At 42.1% G+C, this 27,639-nt stretch overlaps 1 protein-coding gene across 1 annotated transcript; it reads right to left on the bottom strand.

Moving 5' to 3' along the window:
• Positions 1–613: 613 nt before the first annotated feature.
• On the bottom strand, positions 614–14,058 carry LOC113008070 (CD209 antigen-like protein E). The gene is made up of 6 exons (XM_026145219.1): positions 13,965–14,058; positions 13,785–13,886; positions 13,249–13,509; positions 10,107–10,249; positions 2,232–2,335; positions 614–769 (listed from the first exon to the last, which is right to left on the bottom strand). Exons 1-6 carry the CDS (start codon positions 14,026–14,028, stop codon positions 625–627), a joined length of 819 nt encoding a protein of 272 aa, XP_026001004.1. The 5' UTR covers positions 14,029–14,058; the 3' UTR covers positions 614–624.
• Positions 14,059–27,639: the final 13,581 nt, after the last annotated feature.

Below are 27,639 nucleotides of genomic sequence, written 5' to 3' on the forward strand. Positions count from 1 at the left end.
TAACAGAGTAAAAAAAACAACAACAACATTCTTCCAAATGGTGTTCACTAACATTTAACACAACAGCACCCTCTAGTGGAAGCGCTTGTCATTTCAAACTGTTCAAGAGGCGCTAGATTGTGGACAATGTTATACCAAAAATAAACAAACAAAACCAAAACAAACAACTTCAGATTTAAAGATTTTCCGTTTAAAAGCAAAGCAATAGTTTGTCAGCATTATTTTAAAATATATTCTCTCATACTCTTTTATATTCTCTGTTGAAATTGTTGCCTTTTTGACAGACACCAGTGAAGTAAACTGAAGTAACTGAAGTAAAGTAGTCTGCAGGCTCCCCCCCCCCCCCCCCCCCCCAGCACTTTAGAAACTACAATCTTTGTGTGTTTACTAATAAACGACTGTGTTTGATTCTCTGAATTAAAAACTGGCTGCTGATTAAATGTTGTAACAAGAAATACAAACATTGGCTAATTTTTCCGTTAATGTAATATTGCAGATTTAAAAAGTTGCACTTATTTATAGTGAGAATAGAATTCATCATTAAAATGAAATTCAGAATAGAATAACAATCATAGCTAAAATTTCAAAGCATGTAAAAATATATGGTCTCGATGTAAAATGGTGTTATGGTATTTTTTTACAGATCCATTTCATAGAAGCTGTACATGAAATATCATTCCAAGTCCTCTGGTCTGCAGCTCTTATATGCACACAGTCTTCTTCACCATGCCGTGAGCCTCCATTATTGGGTTCATTTTTTGCCCAGTTCCTGATAGGACAATTAACAATAAAGGTGTTTAATGAGGATAAAAAATTAAATATGACACTCCTGACTCTACAGCTCTTTAGCTGTAGGAAAAATTGAGGTGAACAAATGCTTTTCTTAGGACATAGTTATGGAAGAAATAAGCCTACACAGAGTACAGCAAAGTCAAACACACTATTCCAGATAAAAATAATGCAGTGTATTAATGTGGTGGTTAGCACTGTTGCCTAGGTTTAAATCTATTGGCTACCAGAGTCCTCTCTGTGCGCAGTTTGCATTTTCTCTGCCTATGTGAGTTCTCTGTCACTTCCTCCCACAGTCCAAAGATGTGTGCTATCTTAATAGAGGAGAAAATGGATAGATGTCATGAAATATTTAAAACATTATAACTGAGTTCTTCTGTCAGCATGTGCCTAAAAGAAGTCAGTACAATCCATCTTTAAAGTTCTGCTCTTATTTTGGCTCATCCTACTGACATGTAGTCTAAGGAAATTGGAAAGAAAAGCGTCTGGACTTCTTTGAGTTGCTTGAAGACGTTTCACCTCTTATCCGAGAAGCTTCTTCAGTTCTAAGGTCAAATGGTGGAGAGTCCCAGATTTGCCATCACCAGTGTGTGAATGTGTGTGTGAATGGGTGGATGACTGGATATGTAAAGCGCTTTGGGGGACTACATTGGAGAGACCAAACAGCTACTTCACAAGCGCATGGCACAACACAGAAGAGCCACCTCCACAGGACAAGACTCAGCAGTCCATCTGCATCTAAAGGTCAAAGGTCACACTTTTGAGGATGCCAATGTTCACATTTTGGACAGAGAGGACAGATGGTTTGAAAGAGGAGTGAAAGAAGCATCTATGTCCACTGTGAGCGACCATCTTTGAACAGAGGCGGGGGTTTACGACACCAACTGTCTGCCATTCATAATCCAGTTTTGAGATTCTTCCCAGACGCCTCAACGCCCGCTCACATCCTGGGCCATCTGACCTCAGGAAATCACATGATAGGGTGGGGCCAGGTTTCACTATGAGCTCACCCGAAACCCTGGCTGATTGTGACCCACACCCATTTCCATACCTTGGCTCATGTGATTAGGTAGAGGATCATCAGGAGGTCCTTTTGTCCCTCTTTGGGGGGAAACTCCAACTGGGTTTAAATCTGGGACTCTCCACCATTTGACCTTAGAACTGAAGAAGCTTCTCGGATAAGAGGTGAAATGTCTTCAAGCAACTCAAAGAAGTCCAGACACTTTTCTTTCCAATTTCCTTAGACTACATGTCAGTAGGATGAGCCAAAATAAGAGCAGAACTTTAAAGATGGATTGTACTGACTTCTTTTGGGCACATGCTGATGACCTGGATGACTGAGAACCTTCACAGACCTACTGACATGTAAGCTCTATGTTCATGAGAAAACATCTGCTAGAAATTCAGTAAAAGTAATAAACTGAACCACAGTAAAGACTTACGCCAGAGTGAGTGGAGTTCCATCTACCCATTTCCACAGTCCCTCCATTCCATAGTCAGTCAAACCAATCCAAGTGTTATCGTTGATGATTGTAGCGAGAAAGTTCTGTTTAACATGCAAAAAAAAAATTTGTTTATTTTTTAAACAGAATTTAGGGTGTGCTGTTTTTTTGAAGAAAATTCTCAATTTCTTTGACACATTTCTCACAATCAGGTAAATATTTTTTCCTTCAGTGCAATGAGCTAACAGGAACCTGAAAACTAACACATGTCACATCAAGGTGGAGAACCAGTGTGTACATCACATTCATCTTCTGCTTTTTTACATTCTGTTGTCTTTTTCTGCCTCCACACATCACGTTTCTGATTGTTCCGTCGTTAGCTGGCTGACTGCATAAAATATTTATCTAAGCAGACTTGAGGTTTCAATAAGTCATATGTACATTCACAGAAAAGTACAGATTGAGAGGCACCCTGAACCAAAACGGATACTGCAGCATTCTGCAGTGCCATGCAATACCCTCTGGTATGCACCTAGTTGGTCAGGGGTTCATCCTAAAGCAAGATAACGATCCAAAACATGAGTCCAAGCTATCCCAGAACTACCTCAATAAAAAATAACATGATGGTAAACTTAAAAACATGGAGTGGCCAGCACAGTCTGCAGACTTAAACTCCATAAAGCTGGTTGGGGATGAACTGGACAGAAGAGTGAAAGCAAAGCACCTACAAGTGCCTGTTTGATATAACGATGTGGATCGGATGGCAATATGAAAACGTCTATTGTTTCAAATTATGCTATCGCTTGTTTTGTGGTGTTGCAAAATAAACTGTTAACGGCAATATTTTATCATTTTGATGGTTTCTTAAAGTTCTCTCTTTCACTTATATTTAAATTAACCACACTACGGACGGAGAACCGACTGTTTTTATGCGTTGTAGTTAGCAACAACATGGGTAAAACCGTCACGTGGCTCTGCCGTCTGCTTGTTTGTTTTCCACATAAACCTTTCACAATAAAGCTGAAGATCCTATTGAGATTTTTCAAAATGAATCACATGAAATAGTATGCAGAGTGTTTACAGACGAGAAGCTAAAAAGAGCCGTCAGGTGCTAAAAAAATAAACCTTAGAACAGGCTCTTGCCAGCAGCACGTTGTGTAATAAATACAAAGAAAATTGCGGCCGTTTCAACTTTTGCAACAGTCAGTCCAGCTGAAAACACTTCACCCAAGTCGGGTTGCCCGAGCTTCACAGAATTTACAGAAAATGTTACATTTTTGTGATTTATATCGTTGGATGATAAATGTCTTATATCGGGATATGAGATTTTGGTCATATCGTACAGCCCTACATGGGTGTGTTCAACTGTTGTATCTGCCAAATGAGGCTACTTCGATGAGTCTAGAGTTTAGAATACATTTTGATTCTGTGATTTCTTTTTTCACTCAATTGCTTATTTGTGCTATGCTTTCATTTAAGACTACAATGAGACATTAAATAGCATAATTTTTAATAAACAACTAGAAAAAATGTGTGTTCTAAAACGTTTGACTGGTAGTATATATATATATATCCAGCAGCTGGATAGCGTAGTGGTTAAACTACACGCCTTTGGAACAGAGGATCGCAAGTTCGATTCCTGCCTGGGGCGTCTGTATCCAGTAAGGGTCCTAAGGCTAGACCCCCTATGCTAAGCAAGCCTACCGCAGACATGAGCGAGACAGATAAATATGAAGGCATGCCGGCTCGGACGTCGCCCGGATCAACAAGGTCCGCGTCAGGTGTTGAGGAACCAGGGCACCCTGACGAAAAGTGGGCTACTGGAACAAGAAGGCATCGGTGGGCAAGGGACGAAAACACACAGCTAGAGATTGACAAGGTACAACACAAATGCTACGGCAAGGAGGAGTCAGGACGCCAGGTCAGGGGGGAGATATCATCACCCCCACCCGAGATTGGGTACATAGCCCCAAGTGCGATAGGAGAAGGATCGTTGAGTGCGAGAGGAACTGACCTGAAAAATAGGATCATGGCCAAGCTTGAAACCTGGATCCCCCGTAGCCGGTTACCAAGATTACGTGAAGTACCCTCAGAAGGTCTGCTAGATGATGTTAATGCAGCACTACGGGCAATACCTACAACCACGATTACCGACACTAACAAGCTGGGCCCTGTTTCAGGAAGCCGGTTTAGTGGAAAAACTGAGTAAGTATACCCTGAGTTAACGAAAACTCTGGGTTTTCGGTTTCACAAAGCGAGTTCAGCTGCAGCCTGAGTGAGTCACTATGACGACACACGCCGTGAAGCTAACCTGCCCCCTAGCAGGTTTACTACAACTAACCCTGACTGTCTCCGCCCCTTTGTCGGAAACCTGACAGTAGGAAGTGTCAGACATGGCGTGCCACTTCCTTGAAGAGCCAGTAGATCGTGAAGCCCAAATTCTCCGCAGAGCTCTCCGCCGGGAGAGAGTGATCAGAGCGCGTTTGGACATTTTATCATTTCCTGATGATTTTCTGTGTGAACGTTACCGTTTCTCAGCACAATCTATAATTTATTTGGATAACATCCTCAGGCCATATATTACGCATGTGACACATCGCGGACATGCTCTCAGTTCATTGCATATTATTTGTATTGCACTTCGGTTTCTTGCAAACGGGAGCTTTCTGTATAATATTGGTGACGCTGAGCACGTTTCCAAGGCTACCGTCTGTCGGGCAGTCAGGTTGTTACAGTTGCACTGAAACGTCTCCTGTACTCGTCTGTGGTGTTCCCCGGTCATAGACCCACAAGATTCATCAAAGAGGGATGCCACAAAATTGCAGGTATCAGGATGAACAAAACTTAATTTATGATGTGGTGATACTTGGACTACTACTTAAATTGCACATTTATTTTCAGGGTTCCCAGGCGTGATTGGCTGTATAGATGGCACTCACATTCCAATCATTGCTCCTTCAGTAAATGAAGGAGACTATGTGAACAGGAAGTCTTTCCACAGCATTAATGTACAGGTACATAGTTCCCTGTAGCATTTCAAACTAACAAATTATTTCATCATAGTAATGGATGCTAATTTGTGTTCTCTGCACTGTGAAGATCATATGTGATGCTGCCAACATTATCACAAATGTGGAAGCCAAGCAGCCAGGCTCTGTCCATGACTCACAAATATTCCGTGAATGTACACTGAGCACAAAATTTGGACATGGTGAGTTGAAAATACTTTAAAATATATAAAGACCAATTGCTTCAGGGACATTTGAACTGAAGTGTATCCTTCTGTCTTAGGAGAGTTCACTGGCTACTTGCTTGGTGATAGGGGGTATCCATGTTTACCCTATTTGCTTACCCCTTACCCTGACCCTGAACCGGGCCCACAGCAGCGATATAATCTGGCTAATTGCAGGACAAGAGCCAGAATTGAAATGACTATCGGAATGCTTAAGGCCCGGTACCAGTGCCTGCAAAGGCTCAGGGTCACCCCAGAAAGGGCATGTGACATTATTGTGGCATGTGTGATTCTTCACAACATTGCCACAATTAGAGGAGAACACTGTCCTTCTGAACCAAACAGCAGTGATCCAAACCATGAACATCCTGACCCTCCCACGGACATACAAGATGGAAGCGCAGTCAGAGACACCATATGTCACAATCATTTCTTTTGACCCATCATCTCAACATGTTGAAAGAAGAATAAACAGATTTTTTGTTCAACTGGCTTTATTGGTCACCTGTATTTCCTGTACACAAAGTATTAAAAGATGTAAACCTCATAAAGTGTCTCTGTTGCTTCCTCCTCTGTAACAGCTGTCAATGTTTCTTCATTATTTTCCTGTAGTAAAGAAATAAACAACATTGCTGTTCTACTGTAAACTCATATAATCTGTGGAGTATTACTCACAACTGCATGTTGGTCTGGCTCAACAGGAGGCTGCACCAGATGCAGTACACCACCACCATCAACTGATAGAATATGAGGTTTATACAGGTCACTTATAACTTACAAGGGACCAAATGGCAATTAACAAACATACCAATCACCTTACACTTCATTGTCATTATGCTCTCAAAGACAACCAAGACTGAGGCAAGGCAAAATCAGTAGGAAAATAACTTCACTACAAAATAATTCATTATGGTAAAGAGTTTATCAGATGAATGAGTCGCACTGCAAAGGTGACTGTGAAGAAAGGATGTATGCACATCATGTATTATTTTGAATTTACCCCTTATGTAGGCACTTGTGTCTTGCGGGGTTATTGCCTCAGAGGATGTCCCCGCAGAGATGCCTTCGGCCACAGGGCGCCCACTGTTTTGGCTGAGGGCCAACTGCTCAGCCTCTGTGAGTGGTGGTGGTGGAGGACCCCCACCTGTTTTTCGGGCCTCCGCTTTTTTTCTGTTGGCTATAACGGGCCACATTTGAGCATACAGAGTAAGCAAATATGTACTTGTAATGTGCTCAGATAATTTCAATAAGTGCTTACAGACAGAAAATTAATGTAACCTCTAACTGCAATTGATTTACATGGGACAAACAGACCAAGCACTATGGCTCATAATACAATTACACCTTACCTGTTTGGACTATATTTTTATATTTCATTTTTACTTGCTGCCAGGAACGTTTGGGGCCTGTTGGGTTGCACCTGCGCTCACATCACGTCACAAAATAAAATGTATAAAATAACAAATAAAATAACATATGATAAAATAACGTGTTAAATGGGTGGAAATCCCTAGATCAATGTTTAAATTAACACTCACACTCTGTCGGCTATGTTTTGCCATGCATGCTCACTTTCTTTTGCAGCTGTCGCTGTGTTACTTTTTTCCGCGGAATTTGCATGTTATCGGTATATGCTGCCATCAGAATTTCGGCCTCAAGCGCTGTAAAATACATTGACCGCGCCTTCTTTCCCTCCGTCTCCATGGTGACTCACTTAATCTGTGCTCCACTGATCAGGGCTTTATGTATCCTCGTCCGCGCGCTTCACTTGGGGTTAAAGCAACTCCGCGTTGACTGAACTACTTGTTATCAGCCTTTCTGAAACCGAATATTCCGAGTTGGACAGTTCGGGGTTACTCAACCCTGAGTATCATTTTTCACTCTGAGTTTTCTAAACCGGCTTCCTGAAACAGGGCCCTGATCTACAATACGGCAGCAGTGATCAGTGAGATGCTTGGCTACAAGTTGAACAGCCACAAGGGGCAGTACCCTCCATGGAGAAGGAGGCTAGAGGGCAAGATCAAAGTAGCACGGAGGGAGGTTAGCCAACTAACGGAGTTGCAGAAAGGTGCGACAAATAAGGTGCCTAAGAAATACAGCAAGTTGTCCATACCTGAGGCCTTGGAAACTGCCAAGCAAAGACTCACAGCCTTGGCCAGCCGCTTGAGGAGGTACACCAGAGAGATAGAAGGCAGGAGAATAAACCAGCTGTTCTCCACAGAACCAGCAAAGGTGTACTCTCAGTGGCAAGGGAACAATAAGAGAACAGCACCACCAAGGCTGGAGACGGAGCAATACTGGAAGAGCATATGGGAGAAGGATGCAACCCATAACGGCAATGCTCAGTGGCTAGAGGATCTGAGGGCAGACCACAGCGACCTCCCTGAACAGGGTCCAGTAACCATCACAGTGGCAGATATCCAAGAAAGGGTCTCCAGTATGAAGAGTTGGACAGCACCAGGGCCCGACATGGTTCACGCCTACTGGCTGAAGAAGCTGACTGCACTCCACGAGCGTCTGGCAGCACAAATGAACCAGCTGCTAGTTAACGAAAGACACCCGGAATGGCTAACTGAAGGCCGGACGGTCCTGATCCCCAAGGACCCCAAGAAGGGACCGGTCCCCTCCAACTACCGACCAATAACCTGCCTCAGTACTACATGGAAGCTCCTGTCAGGCATCATATCGGCTAAGATGAACAGGCACATGGGTCAATACATGAGCGGGACACAGAAAGGAATTGGCAAGAATACCAGAGGTGCAAAACACCAGCTACTGGTAGACAGAACAATCAGCCGAGACTGCAAGACCAGACTGACCAACCTGTGCACTGCCTGGATTGATTACAAGAAGGCCTATGACTCAATGCCCCACAGCTGGATACTGGAATGCCTAGAATTGTACAAGATCAATGGGACCCTAAGAGCCTTCATCAGGAACTCAATGGGGATGTGGCGTACAACACTAGAGGCCAACTCCAAGCCCATAGCACAAGTTACCATCAAGTGCGGGATCTACCAAGGAGATGCTCTGTCCCCACTGCTGTTCTGCATAGGCCTGAACCCCCTCAGTGAGATCATTAACAAGACTGGCTACGGATACCGACTACGGAACGGAGCAGTTGTCAGCCACCTCCTGTACATGGATGACATCAAGCTGTATGCCAAGAGTGAACGAGACATCGATTCACTGATCCACACTACCAGGCTATACAGCAATGACATTGGAATGTCGTTCGGACTGGAGAAGTGTAGTCGGATGGTAACAAAGAGAGGGAAGGTAGTCAGAACTGAGGGGATTGAACTACCAGAAGGCAACATTGCAGACATAGAGGACAGTTACAAGTACCTGGGGATCCCGCAGGCAAATGGGAACCATGAAGAGGCCGCTAGAAAGGCTGCAACCACCAAGTACCTGCAGAGGGTCAGGCAAGTCCTGAGGAGTCAGCTGAATGGTAAGAACAAGATCCGGGCCATCAACACATACGCCCTGCCCGTGATCAGGTACCCTGCTGGGGTAATAAGCTGGCCAAAGGAGGAGATAGAAGCCACTGACATAAAGACAAGAAAGCTCCTGACCATGCATGGAGGGTTTCACCCCAAGTCCAGCACCCTGAGGCTGTACGCTAAGCGGAAGGAAGGGGGCCGGGGACTGGTGAGTGTCAGCACCACAGTCCAGGATGAGACAAGGAACATCCAAGAATACATTGGGAAGATGGCCCCAACTGACCGAGTGCTCAGTGAATACCTCAGGCAGCAGAAACCCAAGAAAGAGGAGGGAGACGAGGAACCATCATGGAAGGACAGGCCCCTGCATGGTATGTACCACCGGCAGATAGAGGAGGTGGCTGATATCCAGAAATCCTACCAGTGGCTGGACAAAGCTGGACTGAAAGACAGCACAGAGGCACTAATCATGGCAGCACAAGAACAAGCTCTGAGTACAAGATCCATAGAGGCTGGGGTCTATCACACCAGGCAAGACCCCAGGTGCAGGCTGTGTAAAGATGCCCCAGAGACTATCCAGCACATAACAGCAGGGTGCAAGATGCTAGCAGGCAAGGCATACATGGAACGCCATAACCAAGTGGCCGGCATAGTGTACAGGAACATCTGTGCCGAGTATAACCTAGAAGTCCCGAGGTCAAAATGGGAGATGCCCCCAAGGGTGGTGGAGAATGACCGAGCTAAGATCCTGTGGGACTTCCAGATACAGACGGACAAAATGGTGGTGGCTAACCAACCGGACATAGTGGTGGTAGACAAACAGAAGAAGACGGCCGTAGTGATCGATGTAGCGGTTCCCAATGACAGCAATATCAGGAAGAAGGAACACGAGAAGCTGGAGAAATACCAAGGGCTCAGAGAAGAGCTCGAGAGGATGTGGAGGGTGAAGGTAACGGTGGTCCCCGTGGTAATCGGAGCACTAGGTGCGGTGACTCCCAAGCTAGGCGAGTGGCTCCAGCAGATCCCGGGAACAACATCGGAGATCTCTGTCCAGAAGAGCGCAGTCCTGGGAACAGCTAAGATACTGCGCAGGACCCTCAAGCTCCCAGGCCTCTGGTAGAGGACCCGAGCTTGAAGGATAAACCGCCCGCAGGGGCGTGCTGGGTGTTTTTTTTTTTATATATACACATACTGTACCTGTTCTTCAGAGTTCTTCATCACCACCAGATCTGCCCCTTTGCCTCTACAGTCCTGTCTAGCTTCACCCCAGTTACCAGATCTTACAGAGAGGAAATAACAACTACCACTGAATATGCTCCATCCTGTGGGACACGTTTTTTCTGGAAGAAACATCAAACAAGAAACATCAAACAGTAGTTTTAATAGTTATTAACAGTACCTATTACTTATTATGTTAATATAAATTAGTTTTATATTAACATATTTTGTCAGTTAGATCAACTAAACATCACATGTCCTGCTGGAGAATCAAGATAAAACAAATTGTGTCATAAAATAAAATTGTGAAAGCACTAGAACCAAATTGTTTGTGTGCTCATTTTGATGAAGGATGTGACAGATCTAAGTTACCAGTGTTACACACCACACTTTTCACATATTTTTCAGCCTCACATTTGAAAAAAAGCAGTCCTACATATTTATTTAATATGTGGATTGAAGGACATATCCAGGTCAAAAATCACTCCAAGGTTCCCCACAGTGTTACTGGAGACAAAAATAATGCCATCCAGAGTAAGCATTTAGTTAGCTATCGTATTTCTAATCTTTTTAGGGCCAAGGACAATAACCTCAGTTTTATCTCAATATAGACGGAGAAAAATTAGAGTTTATCCAGGTCTTTATGTCTTTAAGACATCCCTGCAGGTTAACTAATTGATGTGTGTTATCTGGCTTCATGGATAGATAAAGTCAGGTGTCATATGCATAGCCATGAAAATGCATGCTATGCTTTCTAATGATACTGCCTAAGGAAAGCTTGTATAATGTAAACAGAATTGGTCCTAGCACTGAACCCTGTGTATAAAGAGGACTCTCCATTTGCATCTCCTCCTGTGGCCAGTTTATTATCCCAGAAGGGTATCTGACAACCAGCAGGGCATAGGCTTGATTGCTTATATCTTGTTCTTCCTGTTCAGCTGACTCCTCAGGACAAGCCTTACTCTCTGCAGTTATTTGGTTGCGGTTTTCCAAGAGGCCTCTTCGTGTTTCCCATTTTCCTGTGGGATTCTCAGGTACTTGTAGCGGTCCACAATGTCTGCAGCACTGACTTCTGGTAGTGCAATCCCCTCATTTCTAACTACCTTCCCTCTCTTTGTTACCTTCCGACTACATAGGCTTATGCAGAATAGCAGTGGAGTCACAGCATCTCTTTGGTAAATCTCGCACTTGATGATGACTTGTACAGTTTGCTTGAAGTTGGCCTGTAGTGTTGTTCTCCACATCTCCACTGAATTCCTGATGAAGGCTCTTAGGGTCCTGGTGGTTCTGGGCATTATAAGATCCATTTGTGAGGCATTGAGTTTATTGGCTTTCTTGCAGTTAATCCAAGAGATGCAAAGGTTGGTCAGCCTGGTCTTGCCGTATTGAGTTACTGCTTTTTTTCCTAACAGTTAGCTAAGACTGTGAGTCTTTGCTTGGCACGCAGTTTTTAGTCAGGTATGGACACCTAGTTGTACTTCTTAGGAACCCCTCTCTTCATCACTCCTTTCAGCTGTTCTCATAGTGGGCTAACTTCTGTCTGTCTAACTCTCTGTGGTTTCAGTGATGGTTACAGTAGGCATTATGCATAATGCTAAATTCACATCTTCAAATAGACTTTTGGAGAGTACTTCACATACTAATGGTAATCAGCCACTGAGGCACTGAGGGTCCAGGTTTCCACCATAGCCCTGATCTTCTTGTAACACAAAAGGACCTGACGCACATAGCATTGCAAGTTTTCAAATGTTTATTTGCAGTGTTTTTCTTGTTCCTTTCGTCTGCATGGATTTCCAGCTTCAGATCGGCACACACCTCACAGTTCTCTTGTCAGGTCCCGCCGACCTACTCAAGTAGGGAAGGCATGATTAGATGATGGAGACCATCATCATGACCTGCACTGATCTGACACCACGCCATAAACACATTGCTTCACCCCTCCCCTGCAGCTGGGCCACAAACCACACACACACTCTTCTCCTTCAGGTGCTCTCATATTCCACACCTTGAATGCACCAGTTGTTCTTGGGGCTTGGAGTGTCAGTCTCGGAGTGTGGGGATTATGATATCTCCATCCTGACCTGACATCCCGGTTCCCTCTCTCCATAGCGTTTGTGTTTTACCTTGTAAATCTCTAGTTGTGATAGCAGGTGCTTTTTCTAGTTGTTCAAATACTTAGCTAGTAGTTGTTTTGATTTTAAACTAGATGTCTTTTCTTTTTGTGTAGTACTCTTTCCAAAGTCAGTACGATTTTGATAAAAGTAGAAAACTATTTGATATTCGTCTTAAATTAATGTTGAAAAGAAAAAAAAAGTTTTGATTATCTGAGTGTCTTTGTTGTGAATCTGTGTTATGAACAATGCCTTAACTGTTCTGAGGTCTGCATTAACAGTGGCGAGGCAACGAGACTTTCCAGCATGACCCACCGTAAGGAAGAGGCAGTAACAGTTTGACTGAAAACTGTCAGAGATTTACAGTTAACAAACAGTCAGGTGAGTAAACAACACTGAGACACTTGAGATTGATAATGTGCGGCACGGGTGAATCTCAGACAGAGAGACACACCGAACTGCAGTATTCGTTTACTTTTATAGGTTACATCGTCAATATGCAAATATAATCACATTTCCTGTTACGCAGGTCCTGATGCTGTCTGTGTGTAAGCTGTGTGTGTGTGTGTGTGTGTGTCATAAAGTGTGTGTGCTACAAGTCAATTTCTAAGAATAAGATAATGCAAGTCAACTTCTGCGGATGTGTATTTCTGTACTCATCTCTTGCGGTAAATGTCACAGAGTCACAGGGTCAGCTTCCTGTTTCAACAGAAAACTGTGTCTGGTGAAATATGTGAACATAAGTATAACATAACATTTGAAGCATAATCAAATAAAACATTAAAAACTCCCTGACAAAAACGATAGGTTATTTTGGCATTTCATCCTTATTATTGAAATAGTATTTAAACTTCATTCATCAGAATTTCAATAAAAATTCAAAAATTCTATTCATTAAGGCACAAAGAGACAAGGACTTTTCACAATACCTGGAAAGTGAATCCTTGTTTTTCATTATTAACTTTTACAAACACACACAAGTAATTTCAACAGGAAATACACATACTCACTCTGCTTTGACAAACTCTGAAGCCGTTCCAACTCATTTGCCTTTTCAGCAAGGTTGGCCTGCAGAAGGTCTCTCTCCTCAGTCATGGAGGAAAGCTTGTTTCCGGTACTGGACAGATTTGCCTTAAGAAGGTCTCTCTCTTCAGTCATGGAGGAAAGTTTGTTTCCGGTAGTGGACAGACTTGCCTTAAGAAGGTCTCTCTCCTCAGTCATGGAAGAAAGTTTACTACTCACAGCTGAGACATCTGCAGCTGAATCATGAACTAAAATAATTGGAGATGCATGTTTTTGAGACACAGAAAAAAGCTTGTGCATAAATTTTTATAGTTTTTAGACCAAAACTAAAGTATTTCAAATTTGCCTGTAGGCAATGAAAAATGTTCTTAAACTGATATTTATGATAGTGTACTCTATGGGAGAGTATGAGTGTGTGTGTGTCACAGTTCATTCAGCATGGTCTGAAACCATCCAAAATACAAAGTTCAAGACATTTTATTCTGTTCATATGTGGGCTCATGAGTGTTAGAATCAGACTCACAGTAAACACCAAGGGTGATGAGTCCGATTAGCAGGAAAAAACTCAGCAGGCCCAAACAGGGAATCACACCTGAGTGGAAACTCCTCTTATAGTTCCTTGGACCTGAAAAGAGAAACAAACACTAATGAAGTGGAAAATAGTTATGACTGATGATAAAAATATGTCTACTCTGTTTCTTACCTGTGCAGTTTTTTGCATTGTCAAATTTGTCATACTCAGTATTCATATAAATTTCCTCCATCATTTGTTAGAATGCCAGATATTCCTGAGATGGTCAGCTCTGCAGAACAGGCCAGCAATACTGTGAATGCGTCATTCGTTTCAATTTCTTCTCTTAATAACTTTAGGGGAACTAAACTTATCACAGTAATAGCTGGGCGATGTGAAAAGAAACAAAAGTATTTTTTTTCTGAGGAACTTTCAGTTCCCTAATACAAACCAAAAGTGATGGGAAACAAGCTAACACTGTGGGAATTAGAAGATTCTTCATGTGAATCGTTATACAAGTTGCACATTTTGCAAAACACAAGTGGAAACTTAGTCACATAGTTTTGATGACACCATTTTTGCTGCTGCAAACCGCACCAAGGTTTTTCTAGTGCACTAAAATTCAAGCACGAAGGGAGAATTGAGAAGAATACAGAAGTACAAATACTTGATTTTGCACAACAGAGCAGATGAATAAACACAGGGTAACACACATATAAAACAGTGGAGGAAGGTGCACACAATTAAAAAAAAAATCTGAAAGAGATAGGAGACTGCAAGGTGACTTTGGAAATCAATTAGAGGAAGCGAGTGAAGACAGAGGCCAGATTTAAATGATGGAAGCTGAAAACGTATGAATATTGCGAAGAATTCAGGGAGGAGCTGAGACAGGTTCTGGGTAATAATGAAGGGTTACCAAATGACTCAGGGATTAGAGTATAAATGGTGGTTGTGGTGTAGAGAGAGGAAACAAAACAAGAAAACCTGGTGATGGAATTAAAATGCCCTTTGAGGAATTTGCCCAGACAGACTTTTTCCAAAGGCAACTGGATGCTACCAGGAAGAGGTCAGAGGAAAGGATGGAGGAAAAGAGGAAAAGGCCAGAAACCCAACTAACAGGCCGCCTCTGCAGGTTCTGCCACATGAACCTGAAACAGGGCCCAAATAGCCCACATGTTCGCACGGGCTTCCCTGGAGTGGCAGGGAAATATATCTACTGCCCTTCAAAAGTGCAATCTCTGCACAGGCACAAGGGCATGGCCAAGGAGATTACCTGGAAGGAGTTTCAGGAGTCTCCTTTCTACGAGGCAGAGAGACAAAGATGGGTGGAAGAAAAAAGGAAATAGGGGAGAAACTGTTGATATTGTACATAAGATAGTTTTGTTCTAGTTTTGTAGTGTTTATTTTGTTTAAATAAATAAAAACTGATTGTAAATATAAAAATGTAAATAAATTGTGTTCTGTAAAAATAGCAGCACAGCTCTCTTCTTTATAACCTCTTAGAGTTCACCTGTATGTTTACATATCTGTGTAAGCTTACCATCAGGTAATCAGTTTTAAGAAGCTGTGAGTGCTGCCCTGAAAGCTTACATATTATTTCTAAATCACTTCATGTAATGATAACAAGCCATCCTTTCTCTAGTGAGGCCTCACAGCTTTTATCTTTAAAATCTTTCTGGTTGATTTATATCATTAGAAACATGACTGCTGTCTTTTATCTGTGTGACTGTACAGCCTGTTTCAGACATGACAACCAGACAGTGTATGAAGTTATCTTTAATACACGCAGCACAGCTGGAGATTGTCCAGACACTTTCTCACTAATATTTTTGGTTTAGGTATAGTTCATTTCTGGCTTGAAGCTTATCTACAAAAGCAGTTCAATAAGGAGAGATCATGTGGTAAAACCGAACATGATTTATTGAGATACAGAAATAAATGTAACTGTTAGGCAGTTAGACTTCAATGACCCATCATAGCAGAAGAAATCTCAGCAGGGACAGGATTTTACACAAGCCACCTTTTGCAGTCAAGCGTGGGTGAGAGTCTCCTACATTTTTATCTTGTACTTGTTTGAACACCTTTTAATGTCAAAGTTGGCCTCTGTGCTTATCAGTGTTGGAAAGACTCTTTCTTGCACTGAGGTCTGCTTGTTAAATAAAAAAGTGTAAAATTAAATTTCAATAAACTAACCATAATGCCAGCTCATATGCTCTTAACGCTGCATCTTTAACTCTTTTACAGGATTTGCAGTCTTCTGATTCCTGATGAGTTCCGTAAGTGACAAGCTTACTGACTGTGTTTACTCTTCTGTGTATTAGGTATTAGGAGTAGGTATGGGTGCAGGGGAAGGCTGTGTCCTGGCTGACTCTATTCATGAAAAATATAATCTGTGTTACAACAAGATTGAAATTGAGACTCAGCATTGTTTCCCAATTTTCCAAACCCATATGAACTGTAGCCTCAGCTTTCTGTGCTTAGCTGACAGGAGGGATAGCAGAACAGATGTGTTATAAAATTTTGAGCAATGTCCTTGTACAATATTTAAGCTGCTTGTAAAGTGAAGAAAGTAGACACTTTAATCAGCCCACTCCTACAACCTGAAATGTGTGAAAGTCTAAATATTTATCAGAGGGGCTCACTAAAGATGATTTCAACAGGACAAAACTGCTTAAACTACTTCAATCTCCCACTGTGACCACTGGTGCAGGGCAGGATGAGGGTTTGTAGGTCAGTTCCTGCTATTGCAGCATCACTGAGTGTCTATCTTAAGATAAACATCATTTATTTTTGAGGTCGGTTTTGATCAAGAACATAAGTATAGCCTGCATGAAACAACCAGAGCAGGAGGTTCAATCAAGAACACATATGACATATGACACATATCTGCTTGACACGAAAGCAGTGCACACTGAACTCAGGTAACATTTGTTATTAGAGGAGGTCAAAAAGTGTGTCAGTGAGAAATATCCATCAAAAGCATGATTTACACTAGCTGCAGCTCACAGTCAGCAACTCATCAGTTTTGTTGTTCAAACCAAATAAGAATTTTTCACATCATGTTGTCCTGCAGGAACTCACCGGATCACCTCTCCAGCACTTTGATCCCAAGACAGGAATACAATATGCAGAGTTAGTTTAATTGATTGGAATTCAGCTGTCATCTTCAGAGTGTTTCATTTGATAAAGTTAAGAACGAGAAATCAAGTGGTCAGAGCTATCATGGTGATATTCAGGGTCAGATTCTGTGCTAGTGCAAAACCTTCTTTTGGCCTGAAAAAGCTGCTGTGGGGTTTACAACAGAGGAGCAATTGAAAGCCTGCAGGTCAAATTAGCGTCAGGATGCATTTGCAAAAATGTTTCGTGTGAGTAGAAAGTTCTCTGGGTGATCCAACCGTGCGTTAGTTGATATACAAACATGCAATGAGAACATTTCAGTAATTAGCTGTTAAGTGTCACCCAAACATGAGGAGGCCAGTGAAGGAGCCAGTGACGGTTTAACAAAAAGAATACAGTGTGAGTGCAGGTTTACATGTTTCTCTCTGAGAAAAAGAGACGTCGATGTGTTTCTATTAGTGTGAAATCCTTTTTAGAAATTAGGCACTGTGTGAGGTCATTTAGTAAGAGTCAGTGAATCTTTCACAGTTGTAAAACACATAAAAAGAAACAACATAAGTAACGTATGTTTTTTCCCGAGGGTGGTGGGGTAGGACTTCATGTGTGGGTGACTGAGAATGTCCATTTTATTAGATATGTTGTTGTAACTGTTTCAAAGTGAGTAATGCATGAATCTGCAATGATTTTTCTTCCTTAAAAGAGGACTGTGTACAGTGTCCATTTGTGTCTGTCTCCACGTTGGGTGATTGTGGAGTATTTGAATATGTGTGCATGAGGGTGGGAATGCCCGTTGGTGGCTGCGTGCGCCTGTTCGACTGTGTCTGTATGTCAGGTCGGTTACACTCCACGTCTCTGGGAACATCTCAGGCCCTCCAAGGTATGGAGGCCTATCTCGATTCACCACACTCCTTGCCGTTAGCTGATGCCCTCAGGCGTCGGTGTGTTGGTGGTTCTGGTGTCCGGGGCTGGGCGCTCAGGTATGTACCGGCTCACTCCCAGTGACTGCTTGGCGGGGTCTGGCACCCGTGGCTCCGTCAGGCCACTTCCGGGGGGTGGGGGGCTCTCAGTCCTCTGGCCTCTGGGCCTGTGGCTCAGGTCACTCTGGCACAGCTGTCTGCCGGCAGAGCCCACGGCCACATCACGGGCCCCCTGCGGCTTCTGCTCCGTGGCTGCTGGGTGACCTCTAATCTGGGGCTCTCCTCAGCGCTTCCCAGGAGGGTGGCATGGCTGCAACTCCGATAGTCCTCCTTGGGCTCTCACATTCTGGGGGCCTCTGGGTGTCTGGGGCCTGGATCTCCTCCATGCCTGCTACATGCACTGGGGGATAGACTATGGCTCCCTGTTAAATCCAGAATTGAATTCAAAATCCTGCTCCTCACATACAAGGTCTTAAATAATCAGGCCCCATCTTATCTTAATGACCTTGTAGTACCATATCACCCTATTAGAGCACTTCGCTCTCACACTGCAGGCTTACTTGTTGTTCCTAGAGTATTTAAAAGTAGAATGGGAGGCAGAGCCTTCAGTTTTATCTTTTGTCCTGTCTTCCTCTGCTCATCCCAACAGGTTGTGGCAGATGGCTGTCCCTTCCTCAGCCTGGTGCTACTGGAGGATTCTTTCTTTTAAAATGGAGTTTTTCCTTCCCACTGTTGTCAAAGCGCATGCTCATCAGAAATCATATGATTATTGGGTTTTTTCTGTATTTTTCTCTCATCCACATCAAAAGGAGCAGGTTAAAGTGGTTCTGGCATCTGACAAGGATTCCTCCTGAGCGTCTCCCAGGTGAGGTGTACTGGACGAGCTCCCACCAGGAGGAGGCCCTGAATCAGACCCAAGACATGATGGAGTTCCCCTAGATAAGCTGGAGGAGGTGGGTGTGGAAAAGGAGGTCTGGAGTTCTCTGCTTAGGCTGCTGCCCCCACAACCCGGCCACAGATAAGTGAAATAAGTAGATCAAATATAACTTGGTGTTCTAAAGAATATTGTTATTTCCTTGCAGGACACCAGGAGAGATGAGCCCTCCATCACAGATGGTGTGGTCACCTGCAGGTTCAAGGTCATTGCATCTCCAGCCCACATCTACTGCCACTGTACTTAAGGGAAGTTGGGACAATGTTAAAGACTTTCGTCAGACAATTGCATTTGGATGAGCTAAATTCATGACAGGCACTCAAGCAGTAATGCCTCGACTGACAAACGAACATACCAAGCTTCTGTGTTGTTTGAGCCAGAGACTGCACTTGTGGATGAACAATAAAAACATTTTATATTTATTATATTAGTAATGTAACTTGCAATAAAAAGTTATGGGAAGCTTAAACTTAGTTTCAGAATAATTAAATCTGAGACTTTGTTTCATTGAAAAGTTATTAAAGTTTTAAAGTGTGTGACAAATAAAATAATAAATTATTAAGTAACACCAGCTACAATATTGGAAATATGTGTGTTGTTCAGCAGAACAGTGTCCAGTATGTTGGCTGAAATGCTTTAAATTTGAAAATAAAAGTTGGGCTGATTTTAACGCATTACAAGGAGTGTTTTAATTATTATTTTCTAAATAAGCAGTGTTTATATTACGTGTAATGAAATAAGTTCAAGGATAATAAAAGGTAATGAGATTTAATTGCATTCAACTTATGTGCAGCAAAACTAAAAATAAGTTACGGAAGTGTTCAAATAATATGTGTGCTTTTAAAAATGCTCGTCTATTTAAAGACTACACAATCTGTGTTAATTCTAATTATACCACAATCCCTTGCCTGTTGTGTTAAATATACATAAACAGTATGTGTTATCAGATGAAAGTACAAAACTCTCAAGAACCCCCCCTCCTAAATTTCAGGTGGCATTTTAAAAACATGCCATGACATAACACACAGCTGCTATAATCATACAGTGAGGTCAAATGTCAATTATCGTTATAGGTTCTTGCTATATGTTATAACATAAACACAGCACAGTTGTAAGAATAATAGTTTCTAGGTTCTAAGGCTTTTTGTCAGTTTAATAGTGAGCTTTACGAGACTCATTTTCGTGCCAAAGGCTTGCACAGGCCTAAGTTCCCTTATGACAACTAGAGCTGGAAACAAGACCTCAAGCGATCCTAAGGCTAATTAGCACGGCTAGCATTTAAAAAACATCTGTTAAATGTTGTCATTGCTAGCATATACCTGTATTACAGCATGGTAAGTAGCGAGAACGCAACGTTTTTGTTACCTTTGAAAAGAAAAATGTGAAGCTATAATATTAGCATGAGCTATGCTAATGTTATTCACTGAAACAAACATCTCAGGTACTGACTTACTGCTTTCTAATATCTGTGTTTATTTCTGGATATACCTACATGGTTATTAGACATCCCACATAAAGGGTGACAAAGGCAGTAACTATAAATGACCATAACTTTACTGTAAATTACACTGATGGGCTCAGTTCATATAGTTATATCACGTGCACACGCATGTTAGCAACCGTAACCATGCAGGCTGTTGGTATATGAATGCTGCGCAAGGTTCCAGCTGTTCCTTTACACTTGCTCTTGGATTTGTCTTGACCTGCTCCAAGCTCAGCTTGTGGATAGACAACGTTTGGAGAATATTTCTACAGAAAGCGGATTTTTACTAGAAAGCGACAACAACTACTGCATCTTTGGATCTTTTGTACTTGTGTTTCATCATAACAGCAAAGCTTGAAGATGGCTCGTCGTGGACCCCCAGTCGTCGACAGTCACCAGGTACATTTCAAAATTTCTTCAGTTATTTTAAGAGTCACTAGATGACTATAATAATTTAACAAGTTCCAGTTTGAATATCAAGTTTTAATGTGATCAAAATAAGTGTATTCCAAGACTTTTCCTGGCAAATCGCTTTTATGCTTTAAATTTTCCAGGAGAGGTGTAGAATTTATTACCGACTGGTGTATGAATGTGAAAAAAGGTTTTACTTTGATTTGAAGCCTTCAAATTTGACACTTTTTTCCAATGAAATGGTTAAAATTAGCTTAAAATTCGTAAAATACCCCCCTCCCCAAATATACATATGTATATGTGTATATCGGTTTCTATGGTAACAGCATCTCCTCACAATGTTAGGACATATAGGAGTAAACACACCATATCCCCTGTAGGTCCTGACATCATTTTCTTCTCAAAGGCTTCATTTGAATAAACTATAACTTTTCCCCAGCTACATATGCGATGATAAATAAAATAAAATGAAATAATATAAAAAAGAATATTAAAACATCAATCATAGTCAAAAATAATCATAAAGTCAAACTGTTACAAAAATGTGTTTTATTTTTAAAATTGTGTGTGGAGTTCTACTGCCTTTTTTGCATTAGCAATATTTAGGACATGGAATTGGTACATGGGGAGATTAAATGTTTCGTTATATTTTACATCGTTAATGAAAGAATTAAAAAAAATATGAGAATGAGCTGCTAAATTATTTATGGATTTTCTGCAGTATGCTATTCATGTCCAGTTCTTTACAAATCAGTACCTATTATCCATGACCTAGTCCAATGTAGTGTTTGCATAAAGGTTTAAAAAGAACAAATAAACAAAATGAATGTATACAAAATACAATACTGTTACCTTAAAAGTGTAGTGTGCACAGAGTGAGCTGCCTTGGCAGAGATTTGGATGCTTCACTTAATGATTGTGGACATAGTTGAAATCTTGTTTTCTTCTCACATGAACAAGTAAAGTGTCATTCAGTCTGATATGAATGTAGCCTGTAGCTTTAGCACTGGGTGCTTACTACATTCCTACTGTTATTTTAAACTTTGTTTCCTTACAGGCTGTCTTGACTACATTGTTGAACGTCCCAAGAACGAGACCTTTCTGAAGTCATCAGGATCCTTGATGACAGTCTCCTGAGCGCCATCTCTTCTGATGAAGCGTGGGACACTGATACCGTGCGTGTCAGTAAAGGTGAGTACATCGCCCTCTCATCCTCCCCCTCTTCTCATGAAGAACTGGATGCTGATGCGTGTCAGTGAAGTGGAAGGTGAGTACCCCCTCCCCACCTTGCTTTCTTGCACTGAGGTCTGCTTATTGTAAATATCTTGTACTTGTTTTTACACCTTTTCATGTCAAAGTTGGCCTCTGTGCTTATCAGTGTTAGAAAGACTCTTTCTTGAACCGAGGTCTGCTTATTGCAAATAGCTTGTACTTGTTTTTACACCTTTGAATTTCAAAGTTGGCCTTTGTGCTTTTCCATTGGTGGAAAGACTCTTTCTTGCACTGAGGTCTGCTTATTGTAAATATATTGTGTTAACTTGTTATTTTCTGTTTTATCGCGAGAGTACTGTTGCCCGCGAAGGGTTGTTGTTGTTGTCCGTATGAAAAATGGCGGAATGAATAAAGCGCTGTGAATGAGAGTACGACGTCGTGTCTTTTGAGTTAACATTGGTAGCAGAGGATGGTTTCCAATTACAAAGTACCACCAAAGCTTGATGAAGCCAGGCCATACGAATGCTGGAAGAATGAAGTCAACATCTGGAGACGAGTTACGGAGCTGGATAAAAAGAAACAGGCACTCGCGGTGGTGCTGGGCCTCGAGGGAAGAGCCAGAGAAACGGCCATGGAGATACCCGCAGAAGATTTGGACAAAGATGACGGTATGGAAATACTGCTTGCAAAACTTGACGCGGTGTTTCAGAGAGAAGAGAAAGACCGCGCTTATGAAGCCTACTCGTGTTTTGACTCCATTGCAAAGAACCACAGCGTGTCCATGGCAGACTACATTATAGACTTTGAACAGCGTTATAACCGGATGAAAAAGTGGAGGAGTGTAACATTACTTTGTACACTAAAGCCTCAATGACAGACGCTGAAATTTTCCTGACTGAGGCACTGGGGTCAACCATTATTGATACTGCATGTACACGTACAGTTTGTGGTCAGAAGTGGCTAGATAGTTACATGCGTGACCTCAGCCAAGGCCAAGTAAACAAGCTGTTGCAATCAGAAACCCCCAGCTCCAGACCATTTCGCTTTGGGGATGGTATTGTAGTGTATTCCAGCAGAAAAGTGAAACTTCCAGCCAAAATTGGACAAACAAAATGTGACATTGAAAGTGAAGTAGTTCCTGTTGACATTCCACTACTACTGAGCAAAACGTCTCTCAAGAAAGCAGGGACTGTTCTAGACATGGAGAATGACAGTGTTGTCATGTTCAAGCGGCCTGTTCCTCTAGAGCTCACTAGTTCGGGACACTATTGCGTGGACATTAGAGATGAAAATACTACAGAAAGTTGCAATGAAAATGAAGTTCTCATGGTAACTGCTGAAATGTCTACAAAAGAGAAACAGAAAGTCCTTGTGAAACTTCATAAGCAGTTTGGTCATGCATCTGCAGAGAGGTTATTGAGGCTCATCCAAAGCTCTGGCAATACAGATAAACAATGTGCAGTTATTCTACAAGAGATAGTTCATGACTGTGACATTTGTCAGAAATATTGCAAAACCAAGCCGAGACCTGCTGTTGGTCTACCCCTGGCTTCTGAGTATAATGAGACAGTAGCGATGGATCTACATGAGCTGGAGCCCAATGTGTGGTACCTTCACATCATCGACCACTTCACACGCTTCAGTGCCGGCAGCATCGTAAAGACAAAGAAAGCTGCAGAGATCATCAACTCCTTCATTCACACCTGGATAAGCATTCACGGTGCCCCCAGACGGCTCTACACAGACAACGGCGGAGAGTTCAACAACACAGACATTCGGGACATGGCTGAAAACTTCAACATTGAGGTAAAAACAACGGCGGGGTATAGTCCCTGGAGCAACGGACTACTGGAGAGACATAACATGACACTTACAGAAATCCTCCTGAAGGTAAAAAAGGAACGTGGATGTGACTGGCACACTGCGCTAGACTGGGCCCTTATGGCCAAAAACAGTATGCTTAATGTACATGGTTATAGTCCACATCAACTTGTGTTTGGCCAAAACCCCAACCTTCCTTCTGTGTTGATGGATAAGCCACCTGCCTTAGAGGGCACAACTGTAAGTGCAAGAGTAGCTTCCAGGAAAGCATTTACTGAGGCAGAGTGTTCAGAAAGGATCAGGAGAGCACTACGCAAACAACTTAGGCCTACAGATGACAAATATGAGGCAGGAGATAAAGTATACTACAAACGAGTCGACTGTACAGAGTGGAAGGGTCCAGGTGTAGTTATTGGGCAGGATGGAACTGTTGTATTTGTAAGACATGGGGGGACTCTTGTAAGAGTACACCAGTCAAGATTGACTAAAGTGGATTCACAGACTGGAGATAAACAAATACCACACAGTACTACTGATGATGACAACAAAGACGCAGTTGAAAATGATGACACTGACACACCCGATGGTGAACAGAGTATTAGTGAGGAAGAAGACATCACTATTGACAGAGAAACCAACACTACAGAAAACATGTCTGTCACACAAACTGCAAATGAGCCCTCTACACCCACTGATCACGTCTCTGCAAATGTAAAATTAAGATCAGGACAGCTGATTGCTTTTACCAACAGAGACAACGGTGTTCAACACACAGCCAGAGTGCTAGGCAGAGCGGGAAAAGCAAAAGGGCAATACAAAAACTGGTACAATGTGCAATATCTTGAGCATGATGGTAGTGAAGCTGAAAACAGAGATGCAGATGTACTCATAACAAAAGATATTTCCTTTGATTCTGCTAAGCAGCAGGAGATTGAGAGCTGGCAAAGTAATGGTGTGTTTGATGAAGTGAAAGAACTGGGTCAAAAATGTCTGTCTACTAGATGGGTCTGTACACTCAAAGAAACTACTAATGGTGTTGTCCCAAAGGCTCGACTTGTGGCACGGGGGTTTGAAGAGGTAAATACTAAAGAACTACAGAAAGACTCTCCAACATGTGCGTCTGAGTCCCTCAGACTGGTGCTAGCTGTGATATGTCAAAACAAGTGGAGAGTAAATTCAATGGACATTAAATCTGCCTTCTTGCAGGGAATGGAACTGTCAAGAGGCATCTATCTTCGTCCCCCACCTGAAGCTGGCAAGGACAATGTTCAATGGAAACTGAAAAAGTGTGTTTATGGACTTGCAGATGCTTCACTTTATTGGTACAATAAGGTCAAAGACATTATGCTCAAAACTGGTGGTAAAATATCACAGGTTGATCCTGCAGTGTTCTATTGGCAGAATGAACAATCTGAGGTTACAGGAGTGCTTGCATGTCACGTTGATGATTTCCTTTGGGCTGGTTCAAGTCACTTTGCAACTCATATCATTCCTGTACTGAAATCTACCTTCCTTGTGGGCCGTGAAGAACATGACAGCTTTTCTTATGTTGGTATGGACATTTGTACAGTTAATGATGTAATAGAGGTGCATCAACAACTTTACATTGACAACCTACAACCGGTTCAGTTACAAGCAGCACGGGCTGTACAGAGGGAGGCTTCCTTAAGTGAAACAGAACGTGAGCAACTCAGGTCAAAAATAGGACAGATTTTGTGGGTTGCCAAACAAACAAGGCCTGATGTTATGTTTGACACATGTAGCCTTGGATCTAATATCAAAGATGCAACTGTACAGTCTATTCATGAAGTGAACAAAGTAATCCGTAAACTTAAGGCAGAGAAAGGGACTCTTAAGTTTCAGCACTTGGGTAACAGTGAGGATCTGGCATTGGTTGTTTTCAGTGATGCTTCATTTGGCAACCTTCCTGATGGCGGTACTCAAGGAGGGGCATTAATCGTCCTTATGGGTAAAGGAGGAAAGTTTTGTCCTCTCTTCTGGCAGTCTAAAAAAATCAGGCGCGTGGTCAGAAGTACACTGGCAGGAGAAACTCTTGCCATGTCAGATGGAATAGACAGTGCAGTCTTCCTGGCAACACTTTTTTCTGAGCTTACAACTGGTAACACTGGTCTAAACGCTCTTCCTTTGATCTGTGTGACTGATAATCATTCCTTGTTTGATGCACTCAAGTCTACTAAGCAGGTTACAGAGAAGAGACTGGGGCTAGAAATGAGCAGCATTAAAGAGCTCATACAAGGCAAGAAAATCAGACAGGTTTGTTGGTCAGATTCAAAATCTCAACTTGCTGATTGTCTGACAAAAAAGGGAGTTTCACATTTAACCCTTCTAAAGGCGCTAGATGAAGGACTCTGGATACTGTAATCCTTTGTTTACAAAGTTGTCTTTGCATTCAAATGTACCATTGTTTATTGTGTGCAATGATAGTATGCTTTAAGTAAAGCAAAGCACTTTTGAAAATTTTTTTTTTGTTTATATAAATATATACATATATGTATACAAATGTTTACAGGGGTGTGTTTATACTTTTATTTTATTTTATTTTAAGAAAGAGGGAGATTGTTAACTTGTTATTTTCTATTTTATCGCGAGAGTACTGTAGCCCGCGAAGGGTTGTTGTTGTTGTCCATATGAAAAATGGCGGAACAAATAAAGCGCTGTGACTGAGAGTACGACGTCGTGTATTTTGAGTTAACACTTGTACTTGTTTTTACACCTTTTAATGTCAAAGTTGGCCTCTGTGCTTTTTCAGTGTTGGAAAGACTCTTTCTTGCACTGAGGTCTGCTTATTGTAAATATCTTGTACTTGTTTGAACACCTTTTAATGTCAAAGTTGGCCTCTGTGCTTTTTCCGTGTTGGAAAGACTCTTTCTTGCACTGAGGTCTGCTTATTGTAAATATCTTGTACTTGTTTTTACACCTTTTCATGTCAAAGTTGGCCTCTGTGCTTATCAGTGTTGGAAAGACTCTTTCTTGCACTGAGGTCTGCTTATTGTAAATATCTTGTACTTGTTTGAACACCTTTTAATGTCAAAGTTGGCCTCTGTGCTTATCAGTGTTGGAAAGACTCTTTCTTGCACTGAGGTCTGCTTATTGTAAATATCTTGTACTTGTTTGAACACCTTTTAATGTCAAAGTTGGCCTCTGTGCTTATCAGTGTTGGAAAGACTCTTTCTTGCACTGAGGTCTGCTTATTGTAAATATCTTGTACTTGTTTTACACCTTTTAATGTCAAAGTTGGCCTCTGTGCTTATCAGTGTTGGAAAGACTCTTTCTTGCACTGAGGTCTGCTTATTGTAAATATCTTGTACTTGTTTTACACCTTTTAATGTCAAAGTTGGCCTCTGTGCTTATCAGTGTTGGAAAGACTCTTTCTTGCACTGAGGTCTGCTTATTGTAAATATCTTGTACTTGTTTGAACACCTTTTAATGTCAAAGTTGGCCTCTGTGCTTATCAGTGTTGGAAAGACTCTTTCTTGCACTGAGGTCTGCTTATTGTAAATATCTTGTACTTGTTTTTACAAAGAGGGAGGTGGCTGATATCCAGAAATCCTACCAGTGGCTGGACAAAGCTGGACTGAAAGACAGCACAGAGGCACTAATCATGGCAGCACAAGACAAGCTCTGAGTACAAGATCCATAGAGGCTGGGGTCTATCACACCAGGCAAGACCCCAGGTGCAGCTGTGTAAAGATGCCCCAGAGACTATCCAGCACATAACAGCAGGGTGCAAGATGCTAGCAGGCAAGGCATACAGGAACGCCAATAACAAGTGGCCGGCATAGTGACAGGAACATCTGTGCCGAGTATAACCTAGAAGTCCCGAGGTCAAAATGGGAGATGCCCCAAGGGGGTGGAGAATGACCGAGCATAGATCCTGTGGGACTTCCAGATACAGGCGACCAAAATGGTGGTGGGCTAACCAACCGGACATAGTGGTGGTAGACAAACAGA

The sequence above is a fragment of the Astatotilapia calliptera genome, chromosome 16, assembly GCF_900246225.1.
Source record: "Astatotilapia calliptera chromosome 16, fAstCal1.2, whole genome shotgun sequence".
In the NCBI taxonomy this organism is placed as follows: domain Eukaryota; kingdom Metazoa; phylum Chordata; class Actinopteri; order Cichliformes; family Cichlidae; genus Astatotilapia; species Astatotilapia calliptera.